The following is a 19,005-nucleotide window of genomic DNA, read 5'->3' on the forward strand; positions in this document are numbered from 1 at the left end:
TAACAACAATCTAGGCAAGAAATGGGGAAGGACTCAAAACACTAGAAATAGATTTACCATATGACCCAGGAATCCCACTCCTGGGCATATATCCAGAAGGAACCCTACTTCAGGATGACATCTGCACCCCAATGTTCATAGCAGCATTATTTATAATAGCCAAGACATGGAAACAGCCTAAATGTCCATCAACAGATGACTGGATAAAGAAGAAGTGGTATATTTATACAATGGAATACTACTCAGCCATAAAAACCGACAACATAACGCCATTTGCAGCAACATGGATGCTCCTGGAGAATGTCATTCTAAGTGAAGTAAGCCAGAAAGAGAAAGAAAAATACCATATGAGATCGCTCATATGTGGAATCTAAAAAAAAAACCAAACAAACAAAGCATAAATACAAAACAGATATAGACTCACAGACATAGAATATAAATTTATGGTTGCCAAGGGGGTGGGGGGTGGGAAGAGATAGACTGCGATTTCAAAACCATAGAATAGATAAACAAGATTATACTGTATAGCACAGGGAAATATATACAAGATCTTATGGTAGCTCACAGTGAAAAAAATGTGACAATGAATATACACATGTTCATATATAACTGAAAAATTGTGCTCTACACTGGAATTTGATAAAACATTGTAAAATGATTATAAATCAATAAAAACGTTAAAAAAAATGGGGAAGGTCTGAACTTCTCAGGCAGTGCCAACATAGTGGGAATGACATTAAGGGAACAGTATTTATGATCTGGTGACTCACTGGACTTGAGTAGGGAACCAGAAAAGTGTAGTGAGGTGTCCGCGTTTCTTACACAATCCAACTGATGGATGGTTGGACCAGCCCCGTTCACCAAAAGAGAGTGCCCAGGAAGTTGGTGAGAATAATAGGATTGGTTTTCGACAGCTCAGTGATGCTGTTAAGTAGAGAGTTTGAGCTACAGGCCTGTAGTTTAGAGGAGTGATCGGGGCTGAGATATAGTCTGGGGAGTCATCAACATTAAGGGATTAGAGGAATCCACTGAATAGGAAGAGGGCACAAGAGAACCTCAACATCCGAGGTCGAAGTCTCACTCTTTGCCTCACCGAAGATAATGTCCTTCAAGCTCTTATTTTTCTATTGACACTCTAGGCTATTTGCCAGCTTTTTCCCGGCTCGATGTGTGGTTTTGGGAAGCCACTCACTTTGCAGACTTGTGTTTTCCCATCTGTAATTGAGGACATGAGAGAGTAGTTGTCTCAACTGCCTCCCAGGGTGAAGGCGAAATAATTGAGGCCATAAATGCCAGCTATTCTAAGTAATGACCACAAACTTTGAGCTGGGATTGCTCCAACCATCTCCTGCCTGCCTAGAGCCTTGCGCCTTTGAGTATTGATTTCTGGTCCTTCCTCCTTAGTGAATTAAAGGCAATTAGAATGCCGCAACGATTGCAATTTGAGTGCAATTTGATAGTGCAGGTGGCAAGGAATGGGGCACTAGACTCAGAGATATAAATAATGAGATAATACTGATCTTGGAGTCAATACATACAATAAAATGCACAAAACTCAAGTGTACCACTGGATGATTTTTGACAGTACATACACCTGTGCAACTCAGACTTCCATCAGGATACAGAACAGCCCCATCACCCCCAGAAAATTCCCTCAACTCCCTTTCACAGTTAATCCCTGGCTCCCATCTCCCAGGGGCAACCACCATTCTATTTACCTCCTTCCCTTAATTTTATTTTTCAATGTTTGAAACTTGGGGGTTATTTAGAGAAAGTAAGGATGGTCAGGTGGCAGAGCCAGGCATACATTTTAGGCTCTCCATGGAGAATGTGAAACTGAGTTGTGGCTTAGGATCATTTATTCCACAGAACTTTATTTATTAATTTTTTAACAGGTATAGTTGATGTACAATATTATGTAATTTTCAAGTGTACGTGATTCATAATTTTTAAAGGTTATAGTCCATTTATAGTTACTATAAAATATTGGCTTTATCCCCTGTGTTTTACAGTATATCCTTGATTCTTATTTATTTTATACATAGTAGTTTGATGATGGAGGGTGGGTATAGCTCAGTGGTAAAGCACATGCTTAGCATACATGAGGTCCTGGGTTCAATCCCCAGTACCTCCATTTAAAAAAAAAAAAACAGTATACATAGTAGTTTGTACCTCTTAATCCCCTCCCCCTATCTTGCCCCTCCCAGCTTCCCTCTCCCCACTGGTAACTAGTTTGTTCTCTATATCTGTGAGTCTGCTTCTTTTTTGTTATATTCACTAGTTTGTTTTATTTTTTAGATTCCACCTGTAAGTCTCTGTCTGACTTCACTCAGCATCAAATAAAGACTCTTCTCTTCCCCCACCAAAGACGTTTTGCAAGAGTTGGCCTCCAGCCAGCAGGCTCTTCTCCATTAGGAAAAGGGAGAACTTGCTTAACCGCTTTGAACTTTCCTTTTGAACCTGTTTGTGTTTAACCGGACCCTCGACCCACTCTCTCGGTGAGGCATTTTAATAACTTTGTTTTTTGTTTAAATCAGAGATAACCTTTAGCTATCCGTCCAAACTCCAAGGCTTAGGTCCGCTGGGCTCGAAGCCTCTGCCCCGCCGCCCTGCCCGGGTGGCTCTGCTGGATTCTTGCAGCCGCGAAGGAGGGGAAGGCGTGGGGGTGCCGGTACCCAGCCCCACCCCCAGCCCCAGCCCGGGCCGCCGTGCTCGGCCACCTGACCTCCGAGCCGCCTGCGAGTCACCAGCTTGGTGAGTGTCCGGGTTGAGCCCGCCCCCCAACCCCCTCCCCGGAGAGGGACCGTCTGGCGACAGCCAACTCCCCAAACCCGCGCGGCTGGAGGGAGACCGATCCTCTCTGCCACCCGGGCTGGGGACCGGGCGGGCGCGATCTTCAGCTCCCCGGGGCCCCGCAGTCACCCGAGGCCGCAGCCGCGCCAACGGCGGGTGCCAGGAGCCCCGGCCGCAGCGGTATCCCCGCGCAGCGCGGCCACCTGCCGCTGCGTCCCCGCCGGGCCACCGGTTCCGGGCCTCGGCCCCCTCTCGCAGTGCTCTCTGAAGCCGGGGCAGAAAACGGACACTTGCCAGCCCTTTCCTCCCTCCCCAACCCCGGCCCTCGCCTTGCACGACGGAGCGTGGGATTAAAAGCTGCTATTGCAAAAGTCCCGCATGTGACCTTGGGCCTTATCTCAGATTGATAGCAGGAAGATCTTTGGAGCCTTTGACAATTTTTAACAGCCAGTGAGGACTGCGAATGCTCCGGCGCCAGCAGGCAGTATTTGGGAATGATGTCAGCTGTGAGTTTCTTTAAAAAAAAAAAAAAAAAAAAAGGCGGTTTACTGAAGGAAATATTAAATCAAAGATTTTTCCCTTTTACCCCTATCATTAATTTACCCATCCATGCATGGGACCACTGACTTCAAATCAGTTAGTTGTCAGGGAAAAGGATGAAGACGCAGGCAATTTTGATCACCATCAGGGCAGAGCTGGGGAAAGAGAGAAGGCTCTTGAAAGTTACCTGCGTTTCCTCTCCCACATGGGTTTCTTAGGTAAGGATTCTTTTTTTCTTTTCCGATAAGTTTTCGTTTTCTTCTACCTGTTCCCCAGTCACAGCCAGCAGAGAATGTTCCTGCCTCTGGAGTTCAAGACTCCTTGCCACACTGGCCCAGTGCCTTCCTAGGCAGCGAGAACTAGCTGAGGGGCTGTCAGTTCCTACAATGATGCCCCTACAATGTCCTTTTCTCCCCCTTTTCCACTGTCTGAATTTGAAAATGGATGTTAGTTCTATTTAGTGCATTACCACTGGTGGGCATATTTCTAAAAATGCAGCTCAGAAAAATGCAGAGCAGGAGACTCTGGCCTTTGAGCAGTCAGAGAAGGCAACCCACAACATCCACAGATAGGGAAGGGCGGCAGGAGAAGGTGACCCTGCAGACGCCCAGAGGGGCCACCAATGAGGGAGCTGCCCGCCCCCTGACCTGCCCTGGGGGCTAGAATGCTGACATAAAGGGAGCCTTGCCTTGTCTGAACAGCCAGCTCTCTCTGAGGGTCACAAGCGCCAAGGTGTGGGTTTTGGAGTGTTGCTTTCTCTCTCCCTCTCTTTTTTCAAGAAAGCTTGGGGGAAAAAAGAGTGCTGGTAAGTTGACTGAAGATGTCTTGTGTTATGGCCTATCCGCTCTTCCTTCTTTCTCATACGTCTCCTCCTGTTACATTACATATTTTGTTCTGATCTGGGGAAAGTGTCCAGCCTTTCCAGTTCTAATTTTAAAAGCTCAGTCCCCAAAACCAATTCTTAAGGAATATGAAATATTTGAGTAAAACAGAGCTAAAGGTAAAAAAAAAAAAAAAAAAAAAAGAAGAAGAAAAGAAGAAAGAAAAAAAAAACCTGTCTGTATTGGGATCTGACCGGGGTCTTAAGCCAGGTGTTTCGCTGAATTTGCTCCATGAGATGACATTTCATTTTGTCTCTGTTGCCTTCAGTAGATCTCCCCCCATGACAATGTCTTCCATTAAGATTGAGTGTGTTTTGCGGGAGAACTGCCGCTGCGGTGAGTCTCCAGTGTGGGAAGAAGCATCCAAGTCTCTGCTCTTCGTAGATATTCCCGCAAAAAAGGTTTGCCGGTGGGATTCACTCAGTAAGCAAGTGCAGCGAGTGATTGTGGGTAAGGACAAAGGCTGGGCTCGGATCTGCCCAGTCAGCCATCTCTTCCCCGGGGGAGGGGGCGGTCACCTAATACGTCGTTCCTCCAGGACCTTCTTGGTAAAATGTACTGAATATGCTTTAAAACTCTTGGCTTGTCATCTTTTCTGTGTCCCCCTCTTTGATCCAGGAGTAGATTCTGGATGGTCAATACCGTCCTCTTCATTGCTGGTCCCGGGCAACATTCTCCATTTTGTTTTGGAAGATGAGTCATGGTAGGATTTTTCCTTAATACCTTCAAATAACAGCGTTGAAAGTCGGAGACCTGGTTTGTGGCACAGCAAAGGCCCTCTACCATGGATCAGGCCAAGACCTTAGTTTGCAGAAAAATAACAGCTGTATCCCTTCTTTGAATGTGCAGAGAAGAGCTCTTATAAAGCATTAACCAGGACTTTCTGTTCACTGTGCAAGATAAGATGCATGAAGGAATTTCGAGTGCATTTGAGTGTGATTCTGTTTATGGCCCTGGGATTTCCAGAGGAGGGGTTTATCACATTCTATAGCCCAAGGGTATGGGGCTTGACAAGCAATCAAGATGTTTATTTTCATTATTGCATTCATGGGAAAGAGATACCAGGAACCCTTGTGACCTTAGGATATTCTCTCTCTCAACCCAGAAATGGGGACTTCAAACATTTTTTTTAATTGAAGCATAGTCAGTTACAATGTGTCAATTTCTGGTGTATCATCAGTCTAGTGAAACAAGCCAGAAAGAGCAATGAAAATATCATATGATATCAAACTCTTCTTTTAATGAGAGAGAACAGCTTTTAATTCACCCGGGACATGACTGTGGCTAGAGGCAAAGTGACTAACCCTCTGTGATCAGAGTGGGAGGAGGGACCCATCACCTTCCCTAGTCTCTCTTTCCCAGCACGCACAGATTAGGGGTAGATTCCTAGCCCTCTTCTGCAAAACAAAACAAAACAAAAAAACCATGGAAAGGCCTTGCAGTGTCAGCAGTAGCTTAAAAGCTAACAGAAGCCTCAGGCCACAGGTTGGGATCCCTGATGAGAATGTTACCCTCCTAATAGTGTCCGGCACCTGCCCTGGGATTCAATGGCTTGAATCAACTTCTGTGCAGGGCTTTTAGTGAAGAGTTGCTCCCAAAGAACCCAGCATCTTGCACTGAATAGGTGCTTAGGGAATGTTTTCAAGACCCATTCTGATAAACTAATTACCTCACCATGGTAATCAGTCTCTCCACTTAAAAAATAAGAGGTTTTCTTATACTTGGAAAAATAATTAAACCCAGAAAACCTTAAATTTAAATATATAAAATGTGGTATAATGAAGTGATTTTTTTAATCACTGCAGCTACATTTCTACTATTTTTTTAATCAAATTTGTTTCTATTATTTTTTTAATTCTATTATTTTTTAATCTATTATTTTTTACTTGATTTGAGAAACAATTTTCAATTCAATACATAGGAAAGAGAGCCCCTTAAAAAAGATGAGTCCTAATTGAGAAAAAAAAAAAGACAAGTCCTGTGTTGGAGGGAGAGAGAGATGTCACAAAATCTAGTTGCTGGAACTAAACAGTTTGTGTCTCTGAATTTTCTGAAGATCAGGCAAATTGAGCATCGCTTGCTCTGTGACTAGGGCTCTGGTTCACTCCCCCCTCCCACCCCACCCCCATTAGCAACCTCTCCTCTGAACTTGCGGTGGCGCCTGCCCCAGTGTATGGTGGCTGCTGTGGTTTGACTTCTCTGCTTCTCCCATTAGACTGGGAGCTTCCAGAGGAATTGGGTTTCCTTCATCTTTCAACCTCTGCTGCCCAGAACGGCATATGGAGTTTATGCTCAACGAATATACTCAGTGATGTAGCTTTCACTACTCAACAGAAAGAAAGGAGCGCTCCCAATCGTCAAAAGAGCTGCATCCCCTTAGAGATGCCAGGTGACCTCCTGGCCGCAGGGTGCTGCTGGACCACAGGACGGTAGCCTGCACCCTGACTACTGCTTTTGCCTCTGCAGATGCCCCAGTCAGCTCTGTGGCCCTTCGCCAGTCGGGAGACTATGTCGCCACCGTTGGAACAAATTTCTGTGCTTTGAACTGGGAAAATCAGTCAACACTTGTCTTGGCCACAGTAGATAAAGACAAGAAAAACAATCGATTCAATGATGGGAAGGTGGATCCCGCTGGGAGATACTTTGCTGGTATGGGTTATCTTTATCACCTACTTACTGAGCTTTGGTGAAGACCAGAATAGGACTTTTGGGGGGGGTGGTAATTAGGTTTATTTATTTATTTACTTTTAATGGAGGTACTGGGGACTGAACCCAGGACCTTGTACATGCTAAGCATGCGCTCTACCACTGAGCTACACCCTCCTACCCCCGGAATAGGACTTAAAAAAGTCTCACAGCTGCAGTGGTAAGAGAATTATTCATAATGAGTCTTGAGTTCTTCTCTTATAACTAACTACTTGAGTCACTTGTATCCAAAAAAAAAAATCAATGAGAAAAATTTCATAGCTATTCCTTTCAATTTCTATCTCTAGCAGACTAAAATTTGTATGGTATTTTGGTAGTTTCAATGAGTTTTTAAATAGAGGTTGTGTTGTTGTTGCTGTTTCAATTGAAAATAATTTCAAATTTACAGGGGCAAAAAATGGTAAGAACAGAACAAACAACTCCTGTACATAGATTCACCTGTTGTCAACATTTCGTTCCATCTGTTCTCTCAATATTTATAAACATTTTTCTCTACGATTGTTTGAAAATAAGCTGCATATATCATGTGCCTTTACCTCTAAAATATTTCGGTGTGACTTTCCCAAGAAAAAAAAAAGACACGTTCTTGTATGACCACCGTACAGTTATCAACTTCAAGACGTTTAACGTTATACAGTCATTGTGTCTGATGCACTATCTGTATCCCAGTTGTGTCAATTCACCAGATAATATCTTTTAGAGCATCCCCCTTACCCAGTATAGGATCCAGTCTAGGATTATATATTGTATTTAGCTGTCATTCTCTTTAATCTTCTCTCATCTGGAACAGGACATAGCGTTTCTTTGTGTGGTTTTTTTTTTATGACATTGCCATTTTTGAAGAATACAGTCCTACCCAACTCTCCTCTTTGTTCATAGAATATTCCTCATGTTCCTTATGTTTTTGTGTTTGTCTCATGTTTCCTGGTGATTAGATTGATGCTCTACATTCATGGCTAGAATCACCGCATAGGTGATGCTCTGTCCTTCTCAGGGTATCCCATCTGGATACCATCTGTCCTTCGTCGGTGATGTTAGTTTTAATCACCCAGTTGAGGTCTTGGATTTCTCCACTCCATTGTTACTATTTTTAATTGCAATTTATAAGCATTTTGTGGGGTTTGTTAGTGATCTATTGCTGTGTAACAAATTACCCTGAGATTTAGTGGCTTAAAATAACAAACATTTATTATCTCACATAGTTTCTGAAGGTCAAGATTCTAGGTGCCTTAGCTGGATAGTTCAAGGTTACGTCATGAAGTTGCAGTCAAGGTGTTGGCTGGGGCTACAGCCTTGGAAGGATCTGGAGTTTCTGAAGGGGCCTGGAGGGTTTGCTCCCAAGCTCACTCACATGGGGGGTGGCAGGAGGCTTCAATTTCTTACCACATGAGCTTCTCCAGAGGGCTGTCTGGGACATGGCTTCCCCTAGGGCCAGCGATGAGAGAGAGAGGACACCCAAGACGGAAGCTACAGTCATAACCAATCTCAGAAGTGACATAACATCACTTTGCCATGTGCCATTGGTCATACAGTTATGGGGGGGGGGGACTAGACAAGGGTGTAAATACTGGGAGGCAGGGACCATGAGGGGCCATCCAGGAGGCTGGCTGCAACGTGGGGAGATACTTGAAGTCCAAGCAAGGATCCTGGTCCTCATCAAAATTTCTCCCTTAGGTTTTCCATTCCTTGATGATTCTTGCCTGAAGCCATCTTTATTATGATGGCTACAGAATGACATATACAGCTTTAAATGAATTTTAACTCTAGTTTGAAATGAAATAATGCATTTCACATTGAATTCTCATTTACCTCCCATCCTAACAACCCTGTAGTTAGCCAAAGTGGATTCTAAATCCCTGCTGTTTCCACCTCCCCATTCTGCCCCTCACATCATCAGCCATGCTGTCCTGGCTCCATTCACTTTCAACACAGAAGGTAGGTGAGATCTGGGCAGCTGGCTGTGGATTGATTCCCACCTGCTTGGACTTTAAACAACCAAAGATATAGACCAGGACAGGTTGAAAGATTAGAGATGAGAATCCGTTGGAAGCCCTTCTGCCAGTAATGAATGCGGGATGGAGAAATATGATTGGATACCCTACCTCCTGTTGAAATTGATTTTCTCTCTCCCTTATGACTACAAGTTTACAGCTCTGTGGCTCTTGGTAAGACAAAATTAAAATGTCAGAGGCCTGAGTTCTTAGCCTGGAGTCCCTAGTTTTTAACCTGTGCCCTCTTGAGACCCCTTAAAATTGTAGGCATCATTTTGCATCTGTCAGAAGCATCTGAGAACCCCTTTCTAGAGCAAGCCCATAGACTTCAGCAGACATTGAGCGCTGTCCATGGCCCAGAAAATGGTGGGGTCATCTGATCATCTAGATGGCGTCTCTCAGTCTTGGGTAATACCCTGAAGGTGTCCCCACACCCAAGGCCTCACTATGAGATAATGATGTCTGGGCTCACTATGAGATAATGATGCATAAACCAGGGCTCCAGGTTGTCCCTTCACACCAAGGAAGAGCCCTTTCCAAGCAGCGGAGGTATTCACATTCACGTTCCAGGCATCTCTTTTCCTTAAGGCAGATAGCGGGGAAGGGAGTGGGCGGGGCCAGAATATTAATGAAAGAAACCCAACTGCCTTATAGCAGAAAACAGAGAGGGAGGATTTATCCTGTCTTGCTTGCTATTCAGGCTTCCAAGTTTCAGTCCATTTTCCTCTGACTCATTCTTCTTTCCAATGGAGCACAGTATAGTAAATGAGCCTTCCAGTTTCTTCAGGATGTCAAAAATCTGTTCTGTCCCCTGAGATCACACTCAGGTCTATCTAAGTGACTATTCCGTGGGCACTTGTGAGGAATGTATCTTCTGCTGTCTTTGAATGGGATGTTCTGTAAATGTCACTTAGATCCAGTTGGTTGATGGTGTTCAGTTCTGCTGTTTCTTTGCTGATTTTCTATGTACTTGTATCAGTTATTGAGAGAGGGATGCTGACATCTCCAACCGTCATTATGGATTTGTCTGTTTCTCCTTTCAGTTCTGACTTTTGCTTTGCATATTTTGAAGCTCTGTTGTTAAACACACATGCATTTAGGATCATTATGTCTCCTTAGTGAAGTGACCATTTTCACCGTATCTAGTACCCCTATTTACCTCTGGTAATTTTCTTCCCTCTTAATCTATTTTATTTTGTCTGACATTAACATAGCCTCTACGCGGTTTTCTTTTAACATTTGCATAGTATACATCTTTTTCCATTCTTTTACTTTTAAGCTACCTATATCATTATATTTGAACTGAGTTTCTTGTTGGCAGTGTATGGTTCTATTTTCAAAAACAATTTATTCTGGCAATCTCTTTCTTGATGTGTTTAGATTATTTACATTTAATATAATTATTGATATGCTTTGACTTAGATCTACCATTTTACTATTTGTTTTCTCTTCTCTCCCTCTGTATTTTTTGTTCCTCTGTTTCCCCTTTCCTGACTTTTTTGGGGGTTATTTGAACATTATTTAGAATTCAATTTTAATTTATTTATTGTGATTTTTCACTATATCTCTCTGTATAGATTTGTAAGGGTTCCTGAAGGGATTGCAAAATGTATGGTTAACTTTTCACAGTCTATCTAGAGCCAATATTTTACCACTTTAATTGGTAATCACTCATTTATGTTATAGTTGTCTTTATACACATAGATTGAAAACCCAATGAGAAAGTGTAATTTTTTTAACATTTAAAAACATTTTTTTAATTAAAAAAAAATTGGGGGTTGGGGGATATTAGGTTTGTTTGTTTGTTTATGTATTTATTTATTTATTTTTAGAGAAGGTGCTGGGGATTGAGCCCAGGACCTCGTGCATGCTAAGCATGTGCTCTACCACTTTGAGCTATACCCTGTCCCCTCAGAAAATGTAATTTTTGCTTTCGATCATCAGAAATATTTTAAAGCACTAAAGGGAAGAATAGTCTATGATATTTACTCAAATATTTACTCTTTCTATTATTCCTTCCTTTAGCAATTCTTTTAGGACAGGTCTGCTGGCTATGAATTCTCTTAGTTTTATTTCATAGGAGAATGTCTTTATATCACCTTCATTTTTGAAGGATATTTTCACTTAATATAGAATTCTAGGTTGACACTTTTTTTTCTTTCAACAAATTAAAAAGGTCACTTCCTTCTGACTGCCACAGTTTCTCATGAAAAATCAACACTCATTGAAATCATTATTCTCCTAGATGTAATATGTCATTTTTCTTTCATTGATCTCGAGGATTTCTATTTAACGTCAGTTTTCAGAGATTTGATTATGATGTATCTAGGTGTAGGTTGCTTTGGGTTTTTAATCCTGTTTGGGATTTACTCAGCTTCTCAAATCTATAGTTTTGTGCTTTCCACCAAACTTGGAGAGTTTTGAGCCATTACTTCAAATATTTTTTGGCCCTGTATTTTTTCTCCTCTTCTCTAGGAATCCAATGACACATCTGTTAGCCCTTTTATTGTTATCCTACAGGTCCCTGATGCTCTGTTCTTTTTTTTTTTTTTCAGTCTATTTTCTCCGTTGTTTAGACTGAATCATTTCTATTGATCTAGCATCTGACTGTATCCTCTGTCATCTCTATTCTGCTATTGAGTCCATCCAGTGGTTTTTTTTTTTATTTCATTGATTTTATTTTTCAGTTCTAAAATTTTCACTTGGATATTCTTTATATCTTCCACTTCTTTGCTGCCATTTGGAGTTTTAAGACTTTACAAATTGTTCATTTGAGCATTTTCATCAGAGCTGCTTTGGTCTTTGTCAAATAATTCCAACATCTGTGCTGTCTCATTTTCTGCGTGTGTTGATTCTTTTTCCTGCACAAGTTGAGATTTTCATGCTCCTTTGTGTTGCCAAGTGATTTTGGATTGTATCCTGAACATTTTGACTGTTACATTATGGGACGCTGAGTCTTGTTTAAATCCTATGGAGAACGTTGATGTATTTGTTTTAGTAAGTAATCTGTATGTTTAGGTTCAGACCACAAGTTCCCACCTGCTTTCTATTAGGTGCCATTAGGATCTGTCCCACATGTGTGCCACGCAGTGGTCAGTCTGAGACCTAGAATTAGTTCTATCCATCAGCTACGTTTTCCAAGGCTTTGGTGTGCTAATTATAATCAGATCCAAGCATATACAAGCAGAAGTGAGCCCAAGAGATCACAAACAGCTTTACAGGGTTGCCTTTCTGACCAATGTCCCTCTTCACTATCTTCTAGTACTTTCCAATTTCCTGGAGCTCTCCTTTTCATTCCTCCAGCAAGAAACCACCCACTTCCCTGGCAGGAGGAGAGAGAGAGAGAGAGAGAGAGAAAGAAAACATGAAAGCAACAGTGTCTGACTCTGCCCTTTCATCCCTGAAGCTTCACTGAATAGAGAGGAATGTCCCCTTCCCTCAGAGTTTTGATTCCTGTAGTTTTCTGTCGCGGGCCCCCTCCCTCCCTTTGCTACCCTGGCTGCAGAATTGCCTGGGGACTGGTGCATGAGAAACTGGAGAAAAAGAAGTGGAAAATAACCAGGGGATTTCTTCCACTCTCTCCCTGAGCCTCAGGAGCGTTTCTGCTCCTTGAGCCAGATAGAGAGGGTTTCTCTTGGCTCGCTCTCTGTCTGCACTACAGCGCTCACTTCCAAGTTTCAGGCTGGATTGAGTTCAGGCTGGGACAGACTGGAGGATAAAAATGGAGAACTCGCCACCAGTTAGGTGATACTTCAAATTCTGTGTTCTTCTCTGAGCTGCCTGACACCGACTTGTCCGAGTTCTCAAATAGCTACACCATGCATTTTGCCCAGATCTTAAGAGTTGTGCTCAGTGGGAGAAAATGAGTTTGGTGCAGATGTCTGGAACCAGACCCTCTCAGGGTAGTTTTAATTTGCATTATAAGCAAGGTTAGTTATCATTTTGGGGGGAAAAAAACCCATAGGACCCAGATTGGGACTGCATAATAATTTACTTGATTTCATCATGGGGAAGGAGTCTTGGCGAAAGAAGACGGTATAGTGTGTAGGTGGGATGCTGTGTGGCTGAGCTCGGTACCCTTGGGTTTTTGTAGGCACCATGGCTGAGGAAACAGCTCCAGCAGTTCTGGAGCGACACCAAGGGTCCCTGTACTCCCTCTTTCCCAACCACCACGTGGAAAAGTACTTTGACCAGGTGGACATCTCCAATGGCTTGGATTGGTCTCTGGACCACAAAATCTTCTATTACATCGACAGCCTGTCCTACTCTGTGGATGCCTTTGACTATGACCTGCAGACAGGAAAGATCTGTATGTACTTTTTCATTATTTTTCTTCAAATTGCTGGCATTTGGGGGGGGGGGTTGGGGAGGTAATTAGGTTTATTTATTTATTTACTTTTTTTTTTAAGAGGAGGTACTGGGGATTGAAACCAAGACCTCATACATGCTAAGCATGCGCTCTACCATTTTGAGCTATACCCTTCCCCTGCTGGTATTTTTTTTTCATATGTATGTGACTAGTGAGTTGCCTCTCCCCAACCCATGTGAAACAATCCTTATTTGTCAAATAGAGAACTGTCCAATGTTATGATTCCAGTATTGTAATGATTACGCAGGCTATGCCACCTGTCATGTCATGGCTCTCAACACAACTCAGTTTGACCACAATTGGCATAATATGGTTAGCTCCTTAATCCTCTCTTGCAACTCTCACTAGAAAGAGGCTGACTTTAAAATGGGTCCTGTTCTACCAACAGATGCTTCAAGACAAAATAATATACAGCAGAACAGGACAAAAGAATAAAAAATTAGACTTCAGGGTTGATATTTCTTATTCGTACTTTAGTTAACTCTAGGCAAGTACTCAAAGACAAGTTAACAACCTTTCCAAATGGAAAAGGAAAAAAAAGTAATTACAGATTGCTCAACTCCATCAGTGGGCTCTGAATGAGCCATGGTTAGAAACTGGGAGGGAAGGAATTATTGGGACGAATTTAGAAGGGAGTGCTTGAAACTTTCATGAAAGGTGCCAAACCACAGGAGCAAAACCAATCAGAAAAATGACGTGGAAAAAAATCGTAAGACTTCCGTGTAGATTTAATCAGAGGCAAACTATTCCAACACAGATGTTTTGCTTTGAAATATGTAGCGCTCTTTTTCATGACTGTTTTTACCCATTTTACTTACATGAGGTTTTAACATTTTTTTTTCCATCATACCTCAATCTGGTTACTGTAATGACCTGGCTTTTGTAGTATAAATTTCCTTTGGATTTTGATGTTTATTTCTTGTCTATTATGATTCCCCCTTTAAGGCCATCCAGCTGGTTTTGGAATACCTTTCAGAAATGAGCTCTTCTAATATTTAGTTTTGACAAGATGATCTTGGAGCAGTTAGTCAGGCAGAAACAGAACTCAGACATCTTACTAGTTTTTGTGCGTGAGCTGTTCACATAGCCTTCTAGATCTTGGAGTTAATCAAAGTAGGCATTTTTGTAAATAAAACAGCAAGGTCTAACTGCAGACTGAAGTGTATCTGAGGTGGGCATGCAGGGCTTTGGCTCAGATCAGCCTCAAAAAGAAATTTATTTTTTAATGGAGGTGCTGGGAATTGAACCCAGGACCTCATGCATGCTAAGCGTGTGCTGTACCACTGAGCTATGCCCTCCCCCATAAAAAAAGATCCTTTTTTTTTTTTTTAAAGAATTCTCCTTTCTTTTTTGTCTCCTTCTCTGAATGCTTAGACAGCTGTGTCTGTACCCAAACTAAAGGGAGTGAATCCACCCAAAATCCAGCAGTAAAAATCCTTTGTTGAGGGCTACCCACTCCTGTTTCTAGACATTTTTAGAATTAGGAATCCTCCTAAATCATCCTGCCTGTAGTGCCCACATGCCAGACCATGGATAAGCAGAAGTGGTCAGTATTTATAATCAACTTGACTGCTTATTGTTTGATGCTCAGTATTGAGTAGCCTGTTGTTTTGGGGTGTGTGTGTGTGTGTGTGTTTGTTTGTTTTTACCATAGCCAACCGCAGAAGTGTTTACAAACTGGAGAGAGAAGAACAAATCCCAGATGGAATGTGTATTGATGTTGAGGGAAAGCTCTGGGTGGCCTGTTACAATGGAGGAAGAGTGATTCGTCTGGATCCTGAGACAGGTAGACCCACAGCAAAATGAATAATCCCCGTTATGTCTAGAAAATACCAGACCTTAAGGGGCTGGAGAAACTTCATTACTAATAAAGTTATATAGAGATATATTCAAAGGTCTCAATTGGATGATTTTGGGAATAAATGCCAAAGATAGAGCCCAAAGTTTATTGGTTGGAACTTTTTTCCTGTAGAAGGTAAGTCTTTTTGCTCAAAATAAATTAATTGTTAGGGAAATGAAATACCTCGGTGAATTCTGACCTCCAGATCTCCTTGGAACCTCCCTATTGCTCCGCAAGGGGTCCCGAAATGATGCATGGGTTGGAAATTTGCTAGAGATAGACTTTGAACGAAATATTTGGTGATCTAGGGAAAAGACTCCAAACTGTGAAGTTGCCTGTTGATAAAACAACCTCATGCTGCTTTGGAGGAAAGGATTACTCTGAAATGTACGTGACCAGCGCCCGGGATGGGCTGGACTCTGAGGATCTTCTGCGGCAGCCTGAGGCTGGTGGAATTTTCAAGGTGAACTGGCTATTTTATTTTGATGGGGAGGTGGGAGATCTTCAGTTAAGCAACTGAGTGATTATTGCTTCTTTGTACTTCCTAAACACAATTCTATTTGGCATTTTAAGCTCATCATGCTACATTTAAAAACATCTTATAAATTTTCTAGGCCTTAAGTAATCTGAAGTCCAGGACAATGTGTCTAGCCTACTTTGTACAGTACTTAAAAATATTTTTTTTTGGCTTCATCAGTGTTTGTTGAAATTCTATAAATTGGTAGAACAGGCTTGGAAAACCAGTGTTTGAAATATGTTTATAAGATTAGTTGATTGTTTTGGTGTCACAAGAATATTTTCAAGTTCTTAACTTTTTTTTTGGCAATGAAGTGAACACTGATAACAATGATAGACCTGGCTGATACAAACCACTATGTACAGAATAAACAACAAGGTCCTACTGTATAGCGCAGGGAACTGTATCCAATGGCTTGTAGTAACCTGTAATGAAAAAGAAAAATATATATATATTAATATATATGTATATACTGAATCACTGTGCTGTATACCAGAAGCTAATATAGTGTTGTAAATCAAAAACTTAAAATTAAAAAAGAAACAAGAAAAAAAAGATAGATCTTTTGAGCTGAAAAGAAATGTAGAAATCATCCAGCTCAAACCCCTTTCATAACAGATGGGGAAATGATAGAAATAAATTCAGGTTTAAATCCAAGTTAGCTGTAAATGGTTGCTAGTTGGATTATTATCTATGCAAATAATTGGGTTGGACCATGAATAAATACCTAATCAAGCAACTCCTTTTTATGATAGGAAATAAAACAGGAATAACAGGTGGCTAAATATATTGTTGTGAATCATAAAAATGCTTTTGGAGACTACTTGTGAATTACTATGTGTCAGAGTTTCTCTCTTTTCTTTTTTTAACAGATAACTGGCCTGGGGGTCAAAGGAATTCCTCCCCATCCTTATGCAGGATGAGTGACAGGCTGTCTTTCCTAGTGGAGAAGACTCTGAAGACAACTAGAAAATTCTAGAGCTGAAATTTCAGTCTAGTTACCAAAAAAATAAAAAATAAAAGAAGAAGAAGAAGGAGCAATGATATTAACAGGATTAAATTTTTATTTACAATTTTTAAAATGGAGAGCATTTTTAACAAGGGGGGACAGGTGGTTTCGGTAACACATTATATAGAAATTTAAAGAGCTGTTCAGCTGTCAACCAGCCTCTTGATTCTTTGCAAATTGCTGGTGCCGTTGGGGGAGAGGGAAGGGACCGTGTCTGTTCTTTATTCCGCATTCCATACTTCCTATACCGAAAGCTTCAAGACGCTAATAAATAGTAATCTGGTAACGCTTATTATGATTTGGTCCTTTTTATTTCCACCATAATCTTATAAAACATGCTGCTATGCTAACCATACCTTCCTATAGGGTTATTTCACAAACTAAAATATTGCTGGTGGGTAAGAATCCTACACTTTGGCAAAAATCCATGGTTCCAAATGCCATCTAATAGATGTAAAAGTAATGTATCACTTTGGAAAGAATACTTTTTTTAAAAAATAGCCTTATTGAGTTATAATTGACCATATAGATATTTAAAGTATATAATTGGATAATTTGACATATATATACATTAATGAAACCAACAGCACAAGTAAGATAATGAATTTATCCATTACCCCCAAGACTGTCCCTATGTCCCTTTGTCATCCTTTCCTTTGGTCCTTCTGTATGCCTGCCCCCATCCCCAGGAAACCACTGGTCTGACTTCTGTCACTATAAATTCGCCTTAAAATTGGATAGTGTAATTTCTCCAACTTTTTTTCCCAAAAAATTGTTTTAGCTCTTTTACAGAAAAGAGCTGTATGGTCCCTTTGGCCTTCCATATACATTTTAGAATCAGCTTGACTATATCTACAAAAACAAAATCCGGTTGCAATTTGAATTGGAATTACTTTAAATCTGTAGAACAATCTGGAGGGAATGAGCAATTTTACCATTTGAAGTCTTCCAATCCATGAACATGGTGTGTCTTTCCAGTTATTTAGGTCTTCTTTGATTTCTTTCATCAGCATTTTGTAGGTTTCAGCCTACAGATCTTGTACATGTTTTGTTAGATTTCTCTCCAAGTATTTCATTTTCTGAAACTATTATAAATGTTATTATTATTTAAAATATTTTTTGTTTCCAATTGTTCATTGCTCATTTATGGAAGTATGACTGATGTTTGTAGGTTGACCTTGTACCTGATGACTGTTAATCTCACTTCTTAGCTCTTAAGAGTATTTCTATAGCTTCTCTGGGATTCTTTGGATATATAATCATGTCTTCTATGAGTAGACAGTTTTATTTTGTCCAATATGTACATGTTTATTTCTTTTTCTTGCCTTATTGAACTAAAGACTGCCAATAGTATGTTGAATAGGAATAGGAAGAGTAGGTATCATTGCCTTGTTCCCAATCTTAGGAGAAAGCAGACCATCTATCTTCATTAAATATGATGTTAGCTATAGGGTTTTTCGCAGATCCCCTTTCTCAGGTTGGGAAAGTTCTCCTCTAGTTTGCTGAGAGTTTTTAAATTATTATTATTATTCTCTTGGATGTATTTTATCAAATGTTTCTTCTGCATTTGTTGATATGACCATATGGTTTTTCTTCTTTAGACATTAACATGATAGATTTTTGCATTCCTGGGATAAACCCGCCTTGGTGATGGCATATTTTTTTTATATATATATTACTAAATTCAACCTTCTACAATTTCATTGAGGATTTTTGCATCTATGGTCATCAAAGATATTGGTCTCTGGTTTTCTTTATTTCTACTGTCTTGGTCTGGTGTTGATATCAGGGTAATACTGGCCTCAGAAAATGAGTTAGAAAGTGGTCCCTTCTATTCACTGGAAAAGATAGGGTCTATTTATTGTTCTTTTTTTTTTTAATTTATTGTTCTTTATTCTTTACATATTTAGCAAAATTCATCAGTGAAGTCATTTGGACCTGGAGATTTCTTTTTTAGAAAGTTTTTTTAAACTTTCTGTAATAATTTTAAGGCTACTCAGGTTATCTATTTAATCTTGGTGAGGTTTGGTAGTTTCTGACTTTTAAGGAATTGGTCATTTCCATAGAAGTTGTCAAATTTATCTGTGTAGAGTCGTTTGTAGTATTTAAATAATGTCTGTGAGGTTTGCAGTAACATCCCCCTTTTATCCCCTGATATTGGTTACTTGTGTCTTCTCTTTATTCTTTGTCAGTCTTGCCAGAGTTTTATCAGTGTATTGATCTTTTAAAAGAACCAACTTTTGATTTCATTGATTTATCCTCGTATCTTCATGATTTTCTTCCTTCTGCTTTATTTGGATTTACGTTGCTCTTTTTCTAGCTTCTTTTTTGTTTTGTTTTTTGGGGAGGGGAGGGAGGT

General features: G+C 40.7%; 2 protein-coding genes across 3 annotated transcripts in view; both read left to right on the forward strand.

Annotated features, from left to right (window-relative positions):
• Window positions 1-2,474, forward strand: part of JADE3 (jade family PHD finger 3) — a 138,494-nt gene extending 136,020 nt beyond the window's left edge. For both annotated transcript variants that reach the window (XM_074359570.1, XM_074359572.1), the window contains one exon: window positions 2,299-2,474. In XM_074359570.1, the coding sequence (XP_074215671.1) occupies window positions 2,299-2,474 (176 nt within the window). The remainder of the gene's footprint in view (window positions 1-2,298) is intronic.
• Window positions 2,475-4,495: 2,021 nt separating this feature from the next.
• Window positions 4,496-16,938, forward strand: RGN (regucalcin). The gene is made up of 6 exons (XM_045505154.2): window positions 4,496-4,664; window positions 6,681-6,863; window positions 13,005-13,220; window positions 14,935-15,066; window positions 15,429-15,583; window positions 16,510-16,938. The coding sequence occupies exons 1-6, from the start codon at window positions 4,496-4,498 to the stop codon at window positions 16,558-16,560; spliced, it is 906 nt and encodes a 301-aa protein (XP_045361110.1). The 3' UTR covers window positions 16,561-16,938.
• The last annotated feature ends 2,067 nt before the right edge of the window (window positions 16,939-19,005 follow it).

This window comes from Camelus bactrianus, chromosome X (assembly GCF_048773025.1).
Source record: "Camelus bactrianus isolate YW-2024 breed Bactrian camel chromosome X, ASM4877302v1, whole genome shotgun sequence".
NCBI classification, from domain to species: domain Eukaryota; kingdom Metazoa; phylum Chordata; class Mammalia; order Artiodactyla; family Camelidae; genus Camelus; species Camelus bactrianus.

What these genes read in the sequence shown, in the direction of transcription:
- RGN (XM_045505154.2), top strand. Translation starts at nt 4,496, where the DNA reads ATGACAATGTCTTCCATTAAGATTGAGTGTGTTTTGCGGGAGAACTGC. An exon ending in TCGTCTGGATCCTGAGACAG is followed by an intron (nt 15,067 to 15,428) that starts GTAGACCCACAG and finishes TTGGTGATCTAG; the next exon opens with GGAAAAGACTCCAAACTGTG. An exon ending in AGGCTGGTGGAATTTTCAAG is followed by an intron (nt 15,584 to 16,509) that starts GTGAACTGGCTA and finishes TTTTTTTAACAG; the next exon opens with ATAACTGGCCTGGGGGTCAA.